The following is a 17,718-nucleotide window of genomic DNA, read 5'->3' on the forward strand; positions in this document are numbered from 1 at the left end:
TCACAGAATATACAAATCACCAAAAAAAAAACAAACAAAAAAAAACAGAGGTTTGGTTTTTTGTTTTTTTTGTTTTTTTTTTGTTTGTTTTTTTTTTGGTGATTTGTATATTCTGTGAGACCTGGCAGGTAACACCTGTCTGTCTGCACACTGATTGCCTTGGCAACGGGCAGTTGAAAAAACTGTCTACTCACTAAGCATTGTTCTGTGAATTATAAATGCGATTTCATTTCGAGGATCTCATTTCACATCGTTCACCTGACGAAGGGGGAAGCCTCCGAAAGCTTGTGAATTTAAAATAAAATTGCTGGACTATAACTTGGTGTTGTAAAATTGTTTACAATTGTCAACCCCAGTCCATCACCGGCATCTCCACATCTATTAATAAAGTCCAGGATCCCATATGCTTTTTTAACAGCCTTCTCAACTTGTCCTGCCACCTTCAATGATTTGTGTACATAAACCCCCAGGTCTCTCTGTTCCTGCACCCCCTTTAAAATTGTACCATTTAGTTTATATTGCCTCTCCTTATTCTTCCTACCAAAATGCATCACTTCACACTTCTCTGCTTTAAATTTCATCTGCCATGTGTCTGCCCCATTTCACCAGTCTGTCTGTGTCCTCCTGAAGTCTGTTACTATCCTCCACATTGCTTACTACATTTCCGAGTTTTGTGCCATCTGCAAACTTTGAAATTATACCCTCTATACCCAAGTCCAGGTCATTAATATATATCAAAAAGAGCAGTGGTCCGAATACTGGGGAACACCACTATATACTTCCCTCCAGTCTGAAAAACAACCGTTCACCACAACTCTCTGCTTTCTGTCCCTTAGCCAATTTTGTATCCACACTGACACTGTCCCTTTAATCCCATGGGCTTTAATTTTGCTGACAAGTCTATTATGTGGCACTTTATCAAATGCCTTTTGAAAGTCCATACACACAACATCAACCACACTACCCTCATCCACCCTCTCCGTTACTTCATCAAGGAACTCAGTCAAGTTAGTGAAATATGATTTTCCTTTAACAAATCCGTGCTGACTTTCATTTATTAGCCCAGACTTCTCCAAGTGACAATTACTTTTGTCCCAGATTATTGTCCCTAAAAGTTTCCCTACCACCAGCATTAGGCTGACTGGCCTGTAATTGCTGGGTTTATCACTCTCCCCTTTTTTGAACAGGGGTGTAACATTTGCAATCCTCCAGTCCTCCGGAACCATCCTCATATCTAAGGAGGAATAGAAGATTGTGGCCAGAGCCTCTGCAATTTCCACCCGTACTTCCCTCAGTAACCGAGGATGCTTCCCATCTGGACCGGGAGACCTTTCTATTTTGAGTACTGCCAATCTTTTATCCTATCAAAATTCTCTATTACCTCCTCCTTTACTGCTACAATGGCAGCAGCCTCTTCTCTAGTGAAGATCGATGCGAAGTATTCATTTAGTACTTCAGCTGTGCCCTCTGCTTCCACAAGAAGATCTCCTTTTTTGTCCCTAGTTGGCCCCACGCTTCCTTTGACTACCCTTTTACAGAAAAACATAGAAAATAGGAGCAAGAGTAGGCCATTCGGCCCTTCGGACCTGCTCCGCCATTCAAAATGATCATGGCTGATCGTCTAACTCAGTATCCTGTTTCCACTTTTTCCCTATATCCCTTGATCCCTTCAGCATTAAGAAATATATCTATCTCCTTCTTGAATATATTTAATGACTTGGCCTCCGCTGCCTTCTGTGACAGAGAATTCCACAGATTCACCACCCTCTGAGTGAAGAAATTTCTTCTCATCTCGGCTCTAAATGGCATACCCCATATCCTGAGACTGTGACCCCTGGTTCTGGACTCCCCAGCCATCGGGCACATCCTCCCTGCATCTAGTCTGTCTAGTCCTGTTAGAATTTTATGTTTCGATGAGATCACCTCTCATTCTTCTAAACTCGAGTGAATATAGGCCGAGTCGACCCAATCTCTCCTCATACGTCAGTTCTGCCATCTCAGGAATCAGTCTGGTAAACCTTTGTTGCACTCCCTCCATGGCAAGGACATCCTTCCTCAGATAAGGAGACCAAAACTGCACACAATACTCCAGATGTGGTCTCACCAAGGCCCTGTATAACTGCAGTAAGACACCCCTGCTCCTGTACTCAAATCCTCTTGCAATGAAGGCCAACATACCATTCGCCTTCCTAACTGTTTGCTGCACCTGAATGCTCACTTTCAGCGACTGGTGTACAAGGACACCCAGGTCTCGTTGCACCTCCCCTTTTCCCAATCGATCACCATTCAGATAATCTGTCTTTCTGTTTTTACATCCAAAGTGGATAACCTCACATTTATCCACGTTATACTGCATCTGCCATGTTCTTGCCCACTCACCCAAATCACATTGAAGCCTCTTTGCATCCTCCTCACAGCTCACATTCCACCCCAGCTTTGTGTCGTCTGCAAACTTGGAAATATTACATTTAGTTCCCTCATCCAAATCATTGATATATATTGTGAATAGCTGGGGTCCAAGCACTGATCCCTGCGGTACCCCACTAGTCACTGCCTGCCACCTGGAAAAAGACCCGTTTATTCCTACTCTCTGTTTCTTGTCTGCCAACCAATTCTCAATCCATGCCAGTATATTCCCCCCAATCCCATGTGCTTTAATTTTGCACACTAACCTCTTGTGTGGGACCTTATCAAAAGCCTTCTGAAAATCCAAATACATCACATCCACTGGTTCTCCCCTATCTATTCTACTAGGTACATCCTCAAAAAACTCCAGTAGATTTGTTGAGCATGATTTCCCTTTCATAAACCCATGCTGACTTTGTCCAATTCTGTTAATGCCTTCAAGGTGTTCTGTTATCACATCTTTTATAATAGACTCTAGCATTTTCCCCACTACTGATGTCGGCTAACTGGTCTGTAATTCCCTGTTTTTTCTCTCCCTCCTTTTTTAAATAGTGGGGTTACATTTGCCACCCTCCACTCTGTAGGAACTGTTCCAGAGTCTATAGAATTTTGGAAGATGATCACCAATGCATCCACTATTTCCAGGGCCACTTCCTTAAGTACTCTGGGATGTAGATTATCAGGTCCTGGGGATTTGTCAGCCTTTCGCCCCATTAATTTCCCTAGCACTTTTTTTTTTACTAATACTGATTTCCTTCAGTTCCTCCCTCTCACTAGACCCTTGGTTCCCTAACATTTCTGGGAGGTTATTTGTGTCCTCCTTTGTGAAGACAGAACCAAAGTATGTGTTTAATTGTTCTGTCATTTCTTTGTTCCCCATTATAATTTCCCCCATTTCTGACTGTAAGGGACCTACATTTGTCTTCACTAATCTTTTTCTCTTGACATATTTAGAGAAGCTTTTACAGTCAGTTTTTATGTTCCCTGCTAGTTTACTCTCATACTCTATTTTTCCCCTCTTAATCAATCTCTTTGTCCTCCTTTGCTGAATTCTAAACTGCTCCCAATCGCTTTTTCTGGATATTTTATATATCTCCTCTTTGGATCTAATATTATCCCTAATTTCTTTTGTAAGCCACGGTTGAGCCACCTTTCCTGTTTTATTTTTGCGCCAGTCAGGAATGAATAATTGTTGTAATTCCTGCACACGTTCTTTAAAATATTAGCCATTGTCTATCCACCGTCATCCCTTTCAGTAAAGTTCCCCAATCTATCATAGCCAACTCGCACCTCATACTTTCGTAATTTCCTTTATTTAGATTCAGGACCCTAGTTTTGGATTCAGTTACTTCACTCTCCATCTTAATGAGGAATTCTATCATGTTATGGTCGCTCTTCCCGAAGGGACCCCGCACAACAAGATTGTTAATTAATCCTTTCTCATTGCACAATACCCAGTCTCGGATCGCCTGTTCTCTAGTTGGTTCCTCAACGTATTGGTCTAGAAATCCATCACGTACACACTCGAGGAATTCCTCCCCCACAGTATTATTGCTAAATTGGTTTGACCAATCTACATGTAGATTAAAGTCACCCATGATTATTGTTGTACCCTTCTTGCATGCATCTCTAATTTCCTGTTTAATGCCCTCCCCAACATCTCCACTACTGTTTGGGGGCCGAGAGACAACCCCCACCAACGTTTTCTGCCCCTTGGTGTTTCTTCGTTCCACCCACACAGATTCCACATAGTGATTTTCCGAGCCAATAAATTTCCTCACGACTGCATTGATTTCCTCCTTTACTAACAACGCTGCCCCACCTCCTTTCCCTTTTTGCCTGTCCTTCCTCAATATTGAATACCCCGGATGTTCAGTTCCCATCCTTGGTCACCCTGCAGCCATGTCTCCGTAATCACAACTATATCACACCCGTTAATATCTATCTGCGCTGTTAATTGATCTACCTTATTGCGAATGCTCTGCGCATTAAGACACAATGCCTTTAGACTTGTCTTTTTAAGATTGCTAGTCATCTTAGTTTTATTTTGCACTCTGGCCCTATTTGTTTTTTGCCCTTGTTTTCTCTGCCTTCCACTATTGCTTCTTCCCTTTCTGTCTTTTGTTTCTATCCTTGTTTCCCCCTCCTCTGTCTCCCTGCTCAGGTTCCCATCCCCCTGCCACTCTAGTTTAAACCTTCCCCAATAGCACGAGCAAACACCCCAGCGAGGACATCGGTCCCGGTCCTGCTCGGGTGTAACCCGTCCCGCTTGTACAGGTCCCACCTTCCCCAGAACCGGTCCCAATGTCCCAGGAATCTAAATCCCTCCCTCCTACACCATCCCTGCAGCCACACATTCATCTGGTCTATTCTGTTCCTATACTCACCAGCACGCGGCACTGGTAGTAATCCTGAGATCACTACCTTTGAGGTCCTACTTTTCAATTTATCTCCTAACTCCTTAAATTCACCTTGCAGGACCTCATCCCTTTTTTTTTAACCTATGTCGTTGGTACCGATATGGACCACAACGACTGGCTGTTCACCCTCCCCCTCCAGAATGCCCTGCAGCCGCTCCGTGACATCCTTGACCCAGCGCCAGGGAGGCAACATACCATCCTGGAGTCACGTTTGCAGCCACAGAAACGCCTATCTGTTCCCCTGACAATTGAATCCCCTCTCACGATAGCCCTGTCACTCTTCTTCCTCCCCTCCTGTGCAGCAGAGCCACCCGTGGTGCCCCGAACCTGGCTCTTGCTGCTTTCCCCTGACAAGCCATCTCCCCGAACAGTATCCAAAGTATATCTGTTTGAGAGGGAGATGGCCCCAGGGGTCTCCTGCTCTGCCTGACGGTCACCCATTTTCCTTCTGCCTGCGTAATCTTTACCTGCGATGTGACCACCTCACTGAACGTGCTATCCGCGATAGTCTCAGCATCGCGGATGCTCCACAGTCAATCCACCTGCAGCTCCAGCTCCCAAATACAGTTAGTCAGGAGCTGCAGCTGGACATGCTTCCTGCACACATGATCGCCAGGGACACTGGTAGTGTCCATGACTTCCCACGTAGTGCAGGAGGAGCATATCACTTCTCGGACTCTCCTCCCACTCTCGGGACTCTCCTTTTACACTGTGCTCACCTCTCGGACTCTCCTCCCACTCTCGGGACTCTCCTTTTACACTGTGCTCACCTCTCGGACTCTACTCCCACTCTCGGGACTCTCCTTTTGCTCTGCGCTCACCTCTCGGACTCTCCTTTTGCACTGCGCTCACCTCTCAGACTCTCCTTTTACACTGCGCTCACCTCTCGGACTCTCCTTTTACACTGCGCTCTCCTCTCGGACTCTCCTTTTACACTGCGCTCTCCTCTCGGACTCTCCTTTTACACTGTGCTCACCTCTCGGACTCTCCTCCCACTCTCGGGACTCTCCTTTTGCTCTGCGCTCACCTCTCGGACTCTCCTTTTACACTGTGCTCACCTCTCAGACTCTCCTTTTACACCGCGCTCACCTCTCGGACTCTCCTTTTACACTGCGCTCTCCTCTCGGACTCTCCTTTTACACTGTGCTCACCTCTCAGACTCTCCTTTTACACCGCGCTCACCTCTCGGACTCTCCTTTTACACTGCGCTGTCCTCTCGGACTCTCCTTTTACACTGCGCTCACCTCTCAGACTCTCCTTTTACACTGCGCTCACCTCTCGGACTCTCCTTTTACACTGTGCTCACCTCTCGGACTCTCCTCCCACTCTCGGGACTCTCCTTTTGCTCTGCGCTCACCTCTCGGACTCTCCTTTTACACTGCGCTCACCTCTCAGACTCTCCTTTTACACTGCGCTCACCTCTCGGACTCTCCTTTTACACTGTGCTCACCTCTCGGACTCTCCTCCCACTCTCAGGACTCTCCTTTTGCTCTGCGCTCACCTCTCGGACTCTCCTTTTGCACTGCGCTCACCTCTCGGACTCTCCTTTTACACTGCGCTCTCCTCTCGGACTCTCCTTTTACACCGCGCTCACCTCTCAGACTCTCCTTTTACACTGCGCTCACCTCTCAGACTCTCCTTTTACACTGCGCTCACCTCTCGGACTCTCCTTTTACACCGCGCTCACCTCTCGGACTCTCCTTTTACACTGCGCTCACCTCTCGGACTCTCCTTTTACACTGTGCTCACCTCTCGGACTCTCCTTTTACACCGTGCTCACCTCTCGGACTCTCCTTTTACACTGCGCTCACCTCTCGGACTCTCCTTTTACACTGCGCTCACCTCTCAGACTCTCCTTTTACACTGCGCTCACCTCTCGGACTCTCCTTTTACACTGCGCTCACCTCTCGGACTCTCCTTTTACACCGCGCTCACCTCTCGGACTCTCCTTTTACACTGCGCTCACCTCTCGGACTCTCCTTTTACACTGCGCTCACCTCTCAGACTCTCCTTTTACACTGCGCTCACCTCTCGGACTCTCCTTTTACACTGCGCTCACCTCTCGGACTCTCCTTTTACACCGCGCTCACCTCTCCGACTCTCCTTTTACACTGCGCTCTCCTCTCGGACTCTCCTTTTACACTGCGCTCACCTCTCAGACTCTCCTTTTACACGGCGCTCACCTCTCGGACTCTCCTTTTACACAGCGCTCACCTCTCGGACTCTCCTTTTACACAGCGCTCACCTCTCGGACTCTCCTTTTACACAGCCCTCACCTCTCGGACTCTCCTTTTACACAGCGCTCACCTCTCGGACTCTCCTTTTGCACTGCGCTCACCTCTCGGACTCTCCTTTTACACCGCGCTCACCTCACGGACTCTCCTTTTACACCGCGCTCACCTCTCGGACTCTCCTTTTACACCGCGCTCACCTCTCGGACTCTCCTTTTACACAGCGCTCACCTCTCGGACTCTCCTTTTACACTGCACTCACCTCTTGGACTCTCCTTTTACTCTGCGCTCACCTCTCGGACTCTCCTTTTACACTGCGCTCACCTCTCGGACTCTCCTTTTACACTGCACTCACCTCTCGGACTCTCCTTTTACACTGCACTCACCTCTCGGACTCTCCTTTTACACCGCGCTCACCTCTCGGACTCTCCTTTTACACCGCGCTCACCTCTCGGACTCTCCTTTTACACTGTGCTCACCTCTCGGACTCTCCTTTTACACAGCACTCACCTCTCGGACTCTCCTTTTACACCGCGCTCACCTCTCGGACTCTCCTTTTACACCGCACTCACCTCTCGGACTCTCCTTTTACACCGCGCTCACCTCTCGGACTCTCCTTTTACACCGCGCTCACCTCTCGGACTCTCCTTTTACACTGTGCTCACCTCTCGGACTCTCCTTTTACACCGCGCTCACCTCTCGGACTCTCCTTTTACACTGTGCTCACCTCTCGGACTCTCCTTTCACTCCGCGCTCACCTCTCGGACTCTCCTTTTACACCGCGCTCACCTCTCGGACTCTCCTTTTACTCTTCGCTCACCTCTCGGACTCTCCTTTTACACTGCGCTCGCCTCTCGGACTCTCCTCCCGCTCTCCGGACTCTCCTTTTACACTGCACTCACCTATCGGACTCTCCTTTTACACTGCACTCACCTCTCGGACTCTCCTTTTACACCGCGCTCACCTCTCGGGCTCTCCTTTTACACCGCGCTCACCTCTCGGACTCTCCTTTTACACTGCACTCACCTCTCGGACTCTCCTTTTACACTGCACTCACCTCTCGGACTCTCCTTTTACACTGCGCTCACCTCTCAGACTCTCCTTTTACACCGCGCTCACCTCTCGGACTCTCCTTTTACACTGCACTCACCTCTCGGGCTCTCCTTTTACACCGCACTCACCTCTCGGACTCTCCTTTTACACCGCGCTCACCTCTCGGGCTCTCCTTTTACACCGCACTCACCTCTCGGACTCTCCTTTTACACTGCGCTCACCTCTCGGACTCTCCTTTTACACTGCACTCACCTCTCGGACTCTCCTTTTACACTGCGCTCACCTCTCGGACTCTCCTTCAACACCGCACTCACCTCTCGGACTCTCCTTTTACACTGTGCTCATCTCTCGGACTCTCCTTTTACACTGCACTCACCTCTCGGACTCTCCTTTTACACTGCGCTCACCTCTCGGACTCTCCTTTTACACTGCACTCACCTCTCGGACTCTCCTTTAACACCGCACTCACCTCTCGGACTCTCCTTTTACACTGCGCTCATCTCTCGGACTCTCCTTTTACACTGCACTCACCTCTCGGACTCTCCTTTCACACTGCGCTCACCTCTCGGACTCTCCTTTTACACTGCACTCACCTCTCGGACTCTCCTTTTACACTGCACTCACCTCTCGGACTCTCCTTTTACTCTTCGCTCACCTCTCGGACTCTCCTTTTACACTGCGCTCACCTCTCGGACTCTCCTCCCGCTCTCCGGACTCTCCTTTTACACTGCGCTCACCTCTCGGACTCTCCTTTTACACTGCGCTCACCTCTCGGACTCTCCTTTTGCACTGCACTCACCTCTCGGACTCTCCTTTTACACCGCGCTCACCTCTCGAGACTCTCCTTTTACACCATGCTCACCTCTCGGACTCTCCTTTTACACTACGCTCACCTCTCGGACTCTCCTCGCGCTCACCTCTCGGACTCTCCTCCCGCTCTCCGGACTCTCCTTTTACACTGCACTCACCTCTCGGACTCTCCTTTTACACCGCGCTCACCTCTCGGACTCTCCTCCCGCTCTCCGGACTCTCCTTTTACACTGCGCTCACCTCTCGGACTCTCCTTTTACACTGTGCTCATCTCTCGGGCTCTCCTTTTACACTGCGCTCACCTCTCGGACTCTCCTTTTACACTGCGCTCACCTCTCGGACTCTCCTTTTACTCTGCGCTCACCTCTCGGACTCTCCCTTTACACCGCGCTCACCTCTCGGACTCTCCTTTTACACCGCGCTCACCTCTCGGACTCTCCTTTTACACCGCGCTCACCTCTCGGACTCTCCCTTTGCACCGCGCTCACCTCTCGGACTCTCCTTTTACACCGCGCTCACCTCTCGGACTCTCCTTTTACACCGCGCTCACCTCTCGGACTCTCCTCCCGCTCTCGAGACTCTCCTTTTACACAGTGCTCACCTCTCGGACTCTCCTTTTACACCGCGCTCACCTCTCGGACTCTCCTCCCGCTCTCGAGACTCTCCTTTTACACCGCGCTCACCTCTCGGACTCTCCTTTTACACCGCGCTCACCTCTCGGACTCTCCTCCCGCTCTCGAGACTCTCCTTTTACACAGCGCTCACCTCTCGGACTCTCCTTTTGCACCGCGCTCACCTCTCGGACTCTCCTTTTACAGCGCGCTCACCTCTCGGACTCTCCTTTTACACCGCGCTCACCTCTCGGACTCTCCTTTTACACCGCGCTCACCTCTCGGACTCTCCTTTTACACCGCGCTCACCTCTCGGACTCTCCTTTTACACCGCGCTCACCTCTCGGACTCTCCTTTTACACCGCGCTCACCTCTCGGACTCTCCTTTTACACCGCGCTCACCTCTCGGACTCTCCTTTTACACCGCGCTCACCTCTCGGACTCTCCTTTTACACCGCGCTCACCTCTCGGTCTCTCCTTTTACACCGCGCTCACCTCTCGGTCTCTCCTTTTACTCTGCGCTCACCTCTCGGACTCTCCTCCCGCTCTCGGACTCTCCTTTTACTCTGCGCTCACCTCTCGGACTCTCCTTTTACACTGCGCTCACCTCTCGGACTCTCCTTTTACACCGCGCTCACCTCTCGGACTCTCCTTTTACACCGCGCTCACCTCTCGGACTCTCCTTTTACACCGCGCTCACCTCTCGGACTCTCCTTTTACACCGCGCTCACCTCTCGGACTCTCCTCCCGCTCTCCGGACTCTCCTTTTACACTGCACTCACCTCTCGGACTCTCCTTTTACACTGTGCTCACCTCTCGGACTCTCCTTTTACTCTGCGCTCACCTCTCGGACTCTCCTTTTACACAGTGCTCACCTCTCGGACTCTCCTTTTACACTGCACTCACCTCTCGGACTCTCCTTTTACACTGCGCTCACCTCTCGGTCTCTCCTTTTACTCTGCGCTCACCTCTCGGACTCTCCTCCCGCTCTCGGACTCTCCTTTTACTCTGCGCTCACCTCTCGGACTCTCCTTTTACACTGCGCTCACCTCTCGGACTCTCCTTTTACACCGCGCTCACCTCTCGGACTCTCCTTTTACACCGCGCTCACCTCTCGGACTCTCCTTTTACACCGCGCTCACCTCTCGGACTCTCCTCCCGCTCTCCGGACTCTCCTTTTACACTGCACTCACCTCTCGGACTCTCCTTTTACACTGTGCTCACCTCTCGGACTCTCCTTTTACTCTGCGCTCACCTCTCGGACTCTCCTTTTACACAGTGCTCACCTCTCGGACTCTCCTTTTACACTGCACTCACCTCTCGGACTCTCCTTTTACACTGCGCTCACCTCTCGGACTCTCCTTTTACACTGCGCTCACCTCTCGGACTCTCCTTTTACACCGCGCTCACCTCTCGGACTCTCCTCCCGCTCTCGAGACTCTCCTTTTACACAGTGCTCACCTCTCGGACTCTCCTTTTACACCGCGCTCACCTCTCGGACTCTCCTCCCGCTCTCGAGACTCTCCTTTTACACCGCGCTCACCTCTCGGACTCTCCTTTTACACCGCGCTCACCTCTCGGACTCTCCTCCCGCTCTCGAGACTCTCCTTTTACACAGCGCTCACCTCTCGGACTCTCCTTTTGCACCGCGCTCACCTCTCGGACTCTCCTTTTACAGCGCGCTCACCTCTCGGACTCTCCTTTTACACCGCGCTCACCTCTCGGACTCTCCTTTTACACCGCGCTCACCTCTCGGACTCTCCTTTTACACCGTGCTCACCTCTCGGACTCTCCTTTTACACCGCGCTCACCTCTCGGACTCTCCTTTTACACTGCGCTCACCTCTCGGACTCTCCTTTTACACCGCGCTCACCTCTCGGACTCTCCTTTTACACCGCGCTCACCTCTCGGACTCTCCTTTTACACCGCGCTCACCTCTCGGTCTCTCCTTTTACACCGCGCTCACCTCTCGGTCTCTCCTTTTACTCTGCGCTCACCTCTCGGACTCTCCTCCCGCTCTCGGACTCTCCTTTTACACTGCGCTCACCTCTCGGACTCTCCTTTTACACCGCGCTCACCTCTCGGACTCTCCTCCCGCTCTCGAGACTCTCCTTTTACACAGTGCTCACCTCTCGGACTCTCCTTTTACACCGCGCTCACCTCTCGGACTCTCCTCCCGCTCTCGAGACTCTCCTTTTACACCGCGCTCACCTCTCGGACTCTCCTTTTACACCGCGCTCACCTCTCGGACTCTCCTCCCGCTCTCGAGACTCTCCTTTTACACAGCGCTCACCTCTCGGACTCTCCTTTTGCACCGCGCTCACCTCTCGGACTCTCCTTTTACAGCGCGTTCACCTCTCGGACTCTCCTTTTACACTGCGCTCACCTCTCGGACTCTCCTTTTACACCGCGCTCACCTCTCGGACTCTCCTTTTACACCGTGCTCACCTCTCGGACTCTCCTTTTACACCGCGCTCACCTCTCGGACTCTCCTTTTACACTGCGCTCACCTCTCGGACTCTCCTTTTACACCGCGCTCACCTCTCGGACTCTCCTTTTACACCGCGCTCACCTCTCGGACTCTCCTTTTACACCGCGCTCACCTCTCGGTCTCTCCTTTTACACCGCGCTCACCTCTCGGTCTCTCCTTTTACTCTGCGCTCACCTCTCGGACTCTCCTCCCGCTCTCGGACTCTCCTTTTACTCTGCGCTCACCTCTCGGACTCTCCTTTTACACTGCGCTCACCTCTCGGACTCTCCTTTTACACCGCGCTCACCTCTCGGACTCTCCTTTTACACCGCGCTCACCTCTCGGACTCTCCTTTTACACCGCGCTCACCTCTCGGACTCTCCTCCCGCTCTCCGGACTCTCCTTTTACACTGCACTCACCTCTCGGACTCTCCTTTTACACTGTGCTCACCTCTCGGACTCTCCTTTTACTCTGCGCTCACCTCTCGGACTCTCCTTTTACACAGTGCTCACCTCTCGGACTCTCCTTTTACACTGCACTCACCTCTCGGACTCTCCTTTTACACTGCGCTCACCTCTCGGACTCTCCTTTTACACTGCGCTCACCTCTCGGACTCTCCTTTTACACTGTGCTCACCTCTCGGACTCTCCTTTTACACCGCGCTCACCTCTCCGGACTCTCCTTTTACACCGCGCTCACCTCTCGGGCTCTCCTTTTACACCGCGCTCACCTCTCGGACTCTCCTTTTACACCGCGCTCACCTCTCGGACTCTCCTTTTACACCGCGCTCACCTCTCGGACTCTCCTTTTACTCTGCGCTCACCTCTCGGACTCTCCTCCCGCTCTCGGACTCTTCTTTTACACTGTGCCCACCTCTCGGACTCTCCTTTTACACCGCGCTCACCTCTCGGACTCTCCTTTTACTCTGCGCTCACCTCTCGGACTCTCCTTTTACACTGTGCTCACCTCTCGGACTCTTCTTTTACACAGTGCTCACCTCTCGGACTCTCCTTTTACTCTGCGCTCACCTCTCGGACTCTCCTTTTACACCGCGCTCACCTCTCGGGACTCTCCTTTTGCACCGCGCTCACCTCTCGGACTCTCCTTTTACTCTGCGCTCACCTCTCGGACTCTCCTTTTACACTGTGCTCACCTCTCGGACTCTTCTTTTACACTGTGCTCACCTCTCGGACTCTCCTTTTACTCTGCGCTCACCTCTCGGACTCTCCTTTTACACCGCGCTCACCTCTCGGGACTCTCCTTTTACACTGCGCTCACCTCTCGGACTCTCCTTTTACACTGCACTCACCTCTCGGACTCTCCTTTTACACCGCGCTCACCTCTCGGGACTCTCCTTTTACACTGCGCTCACCTCTCGGACTCTCCTTTTACACCGTGCTCACCTCTCGGACTCTCCTTTTACACCGTGCCCACCTCTCGGACTCTCCTTATACAGTGTGCTCGCCTATCGGGCTGTCTCCCCGCTCTCGGGCTGTCTCCCCGCTCTCGGGCTGTCTCCCCGCTCTCGGGCTGTCTCCCCGCTCTCGGGCTGTCTCCCCGCTCTCGGGCTGTCTCCCCGCTCTCGGGCTGTCTCCCCGCTCTCGGGCTGTCTCCCCGCTCTCGGGCTGTCCTTTGGGTTCCCTTTTTTGTTAGCCGCTAATCTATTCTCATACTCTCTCTTTGTCCCTCTTAGACTCATAGAATGGTTACAGCACGGAAGGAGGCTATTTGGCCCATCAAGTCCGTGCCAGCTCTATGCAACAGCAATCCAGCTAGTCCCACTCCCCCGCCCTTTCCCCGTAGCCCTGCAAATTTATCCTTTCAAGTACTTATCCAGTTCCCTTTTGAAGGCCATGATTGAATCTGCCTCCATCACCCCCTTGGGCAATGCATTCCAGATCCTAACCACTCGCTGTGTAAAAAAGTTCTTTTGACAATCACCTTAAATCTATGTTCTCTGGTTCTTGACCCTTCCGCCAATGGGAACAGTTTCTCTCTATCTACTCTGTCTCGACCCTTCATGATTTTGAATACTTCTATCAAATCTCCTCGCAACCTTCTCTGTTCCAAGGGGAACAACCCCAGCTTCTCCAGTCTATCCACGTAACTGAAGTCCCTCATCCCTGGAATCATTCTAGTAAATCTCTTCTGCACCCTCTCTAAGGCCTTCACATCTTTCCTGAAGTGCGGTGCCCAGAACTGAACACAATTCTCCAGTTGCGGCCGAACCAGTGTTTTATAAAGGTTCATCATGACTTCCATACTTTTGTACTCTAATCCTCTATTTATAAAGCCCTGGATCCCGTATGCTTTTTTAACCCTTTCTCAACCTGCACTGACACCTTCACTGATTTGTGCACATATACCCCCAGATCTCACTGTTCCTTTACCCCTTTTTAGAATTGTGCCCCCTAGTTTATATTGCCTCTCCTCGTTCTTCCTTCCGAAATGTATCAGTTCGCATTTTTGTGCGTTCAGTTTCATCTGCCACGTGTCCGCCCATTCCACCAGCCTGTCTATATCCTCTTGAAGTCTATCACTATCCTCCTCACTGTTTACTACCCTTCCAAGTTTTGCACCTTTTGAAATTGTGCCTTGTACATTCAAGTCCAAGTCATTAATATATATCAAGAATTCCATACAAGAACTGTTGTGTTTATGGACGTCTTATTCCTATTTTTAGATCTCCTCTGTACTTTCTGTCTTCAGCCTGATTCTCTGCTGTATTATGAACCTTACATTCATCATGAGCCTCCTTTTTCTGTTTCATTTTAACCTCTGTATCTTTAGTCATCCAGGGAGCTCTCGCTTTGGATGCCCCTCCTTTACCCCTCATGGGAATGTGTCCACTCTGTACCCGAACTATCTCCTCCTTGAAACCCTCCCATTGTTCAATTACTGTTTTGCCACCAATTTTTGATTCCTGGTCTGTGATTCAATCCCTCACCTGGGGTATGTTCCTGGTCTGTGATTCGGTCCCTCACCGGGGGGTGTTCCTGGTCTGTGATTCGGCCTCTCACCGGGGAGTGTGTTCCTGGTCTGTGATTGGGCCTCTCACCGGGGAGTGTGTTCCTGGTCTGTGATTCGGTCCCTCACCGGGGGGTGTGTTCCTGGTCTGTGATTCGGCCTCTCACCGGGGGGTGTTCCTGGTCTGTGATTCGGCCTCTCACCGGGGGGTGTGTTCCTGGTCTGTGATTCAGTCCCTCACCGGGGGGTGTTCCTGGTCTGTGATTCGGCCTCTCACCGGGGGGTGTGTTCCTGGTCTGTGATTCAGTCCCTCACCGGGGGGTGTTCCTGGTCTGTGATTCGGCCTCTCACCGGGGGTGTGTTCCTGGTCTGTGATTCGGCCTCTCACCGGGGGGTGTGTTCCTGGTCTGTGATTCGGTCCCTCACCGGGGGGTGTTCCTGGTCTGTGATTCGGTCCCTCACCGGGGGGTGTTCCTGGTCTGTGATTCGGTCCCTCACCGGGGGGTGTGTTCCTGGTCTGTGATTCGGTCCCTCACCGGGGGTGTGTTCCTGGTCTGTGATTCGGTCCCTCACCGGGGGGTGTTCCTGGTCTGTGATTCGGCCTCTCAACCGGGGTGTGTTCCTGGTCTGTGATTCGGTCCCTCACCGGGGGGTGTTCCTGGTCTGTGATTCAGTCCCTCACCGGGGGGTGTGTTCCTGGTCTGTGATTCGGTCCCTCACCGGGGGTGTGTTCCTGGTCTGTGATTCGGTCCCTCACCGGGGGGTGTTCCTGGTCTGTGATTCGGTCCCTCACCGGGGGGGGTGTGTTCCTGGTCTGTGATTCGGTCCCTCACCGGGGGGTGTTCCTGGTCTGTGATTCGGTCCCTCACCGGGGGGTGTTCCTGGTCTGTGATTCGGTCCCTCACCGGGGGGTGTTCCTGGTCTGTGATTCGGTCCCTCACCGGCGGGGTGTGTTCCTGGTCTGTGATTCGGTCCCTCACCGGGAGAGTGTGTTCCTGGTCTGTGATTCGGTCCCTCACCGGGGGGTGTGTTCCTGGTCTGTGATTGGGCCTCTCACCGGGGGTGTGTTCCTGGTCTGTGATTCGGTCCCTCACCGGGGGTGTGTTCCTGGTCTGTGATTGGGCCTCTCACCGGGGGGTGTTCCTGGTCTGTGATTCGGCCTCTCACCGGGGTGGGGGGATATGCTCCCCACTGATTCCTACCCTCTGTTCCTCATTCATTCCTTCACCAGTTTTTACCTGGCACTGCTCGTTCTGTTCCAGATCAGGGAGCTGGCTGCCAAACTGCTGGTGAGGTACCTTCAGCTGCCACTGCCCCGGCCGCTGTCTGCAGGCCTGCTGGAGCAGGCCCTGAGGATGGTGTGTAGTCCGAGGGTGATGCAGGCTGAGGCTGGAGCCCTGATGATGAAAACAGCTCTTCAAAAGTTAGTATTTAACATCACACAGTGAGTATGGGCAAGTGTCAACATCGGTATTAATGGGGAGATCAGGGGTGGGGGTTGTTAGTACCTGACCGGGGGAAGGAGCGACTGTTAGTAATGATTGGGATTGTTTCACTTCATTGGAGGGGGGAGGAGGGATCCTGGGTTCGAGGCCCACTTCAGAACTGGACAATAGACATGTTGTTAGAATGGGCCTGGACGGTTTGAACATGGCTAGGAGAATGGAGCAACTGTGGAGTTCATTCGAGGAGGTGATTCTGACTGCAGTGGACATAAGAAATAGGAGCAGGAGTCGGCCATGCGGCCCCTCGAGCCTGCTCTGCCGTTCAATCAGATCATGGCTGATCTTCTACCTCAACACCACTTTCCAGGACCAATGCAAAGCACAGGTTCCAAGCTTAAATGCACTCCTGCCTGGTGGAATGGGATCACCAAGCAACTCACAACGAAGAAAAAAAAAGCATTTGAGGCCATGAAGAAAAATCATAGAATCAGGAAGTGCATTCCAGATCATATGAATGTTTGGTTGGAGTGATGGTACAGGAGAGTGGGCTTTAGATTCCTGAGGCATTGGGACCAGTTCTGGGGGAAGTGGGACCTGTACAGGCCGGACGGGTTGCACCTCAACAGGACCGGGACCAATATCCTCGTGGGGAGGTTTGCGAGTGCTGTGGGGGAGGGTTTAAATTAGCTTGGCAGGGTGATGGGAACCTGAGCGCAGATTGAGAAGGGAGAGAAGCAGAGCTGGAAATGGAAGGCAGAAAGTTAGTAAGTGAGTTTGGAAGGCAGAGGAAACAAAGGTTAGAAACAAGACAACACAGGAGTTTGTCAGTGCTTAATGGCATATACTCCAATACAAGGAGTCTAGTGAATAAGGCAGGTGAGCTGAGAGCACAGATAGACACGTGGATGTACGATATCTTAGCTATTACTGAAACATGGTTTAAACAGGGGCAGGAATGGCAGCTCAACGTTCCTGGTTACAGGGTTTTCAGACGAGATAGAGAGGGGGATAAAAAAGGAGGGGGAGTGGCAATATTGGTTAAAGGAACAATTACAGCTGTGAGGAGGGACGATGTGTTAGAAGGATCATCAAATGAGGCCATATGGGTTGAACTGAAGAACAAAAAAGGGGCAGTCACACTACTGGGAGTGTACTATAGACCCCCAAACAGTCAGAGGGAGATGGAAGAGCAAATATGTAGGCAAATTTCTGAGAAGTGCAAAAACAATAGGGCAGTAATAGTAGGGGATTTCAACTACCCTAATATTAACTGGGATACAATCAGTGTGAAGGGGAAAGAGGGT

The 17,718-nt window shown here is 51.5% G+C and overlaps 1 protein-coding gene across 10 annotated transcripts in view; it reads left to right on the forward strand.

Moving 5' to 3' along the window:
- Positions 1-17,718, forward strand: part of si:ch211-225b11.4 (tRNA (32-2'-O)-methyltransferase regulator THADA) — a 186,260-nt gene that overhangs the window by 39,125 nt on the left and 129,417 nt on the right. For all 10 annotated transcript variants that reach the window (XR_010967159.1, XR_010967158.1, XR_010967160.1 and 7 more), the window contains one exon: positions 16,232-16,392. Coding sequence is in view for 5 of the 10 variants with exons in the window: in XM_068005415.1 (XP_067861516.1) it covers positions 16,232-16,392 (161 nt within the window). In the remaining 5 variants the exon portion in view is untranslated. The remainder of the gene's footprint in view (positions 1-16,231; positions 16,393-17,718) is intronic.

The sequence above is a fragment of the Heptranchias perlo genome, chromosome 25, assembly GCF_035084215.1.
Source record: "Heptranchias perlo isolate sHepPer1 chromosome 25, sHepPer1.hap1, whole genome shotgun sequence".
Lineage (NCBI taxonomy): Eukaryota > Metazoa > Chordata > Chondrichthyes > Hexanchiformes > Hexanchidae > Heptranchias > Heptranchias perlo.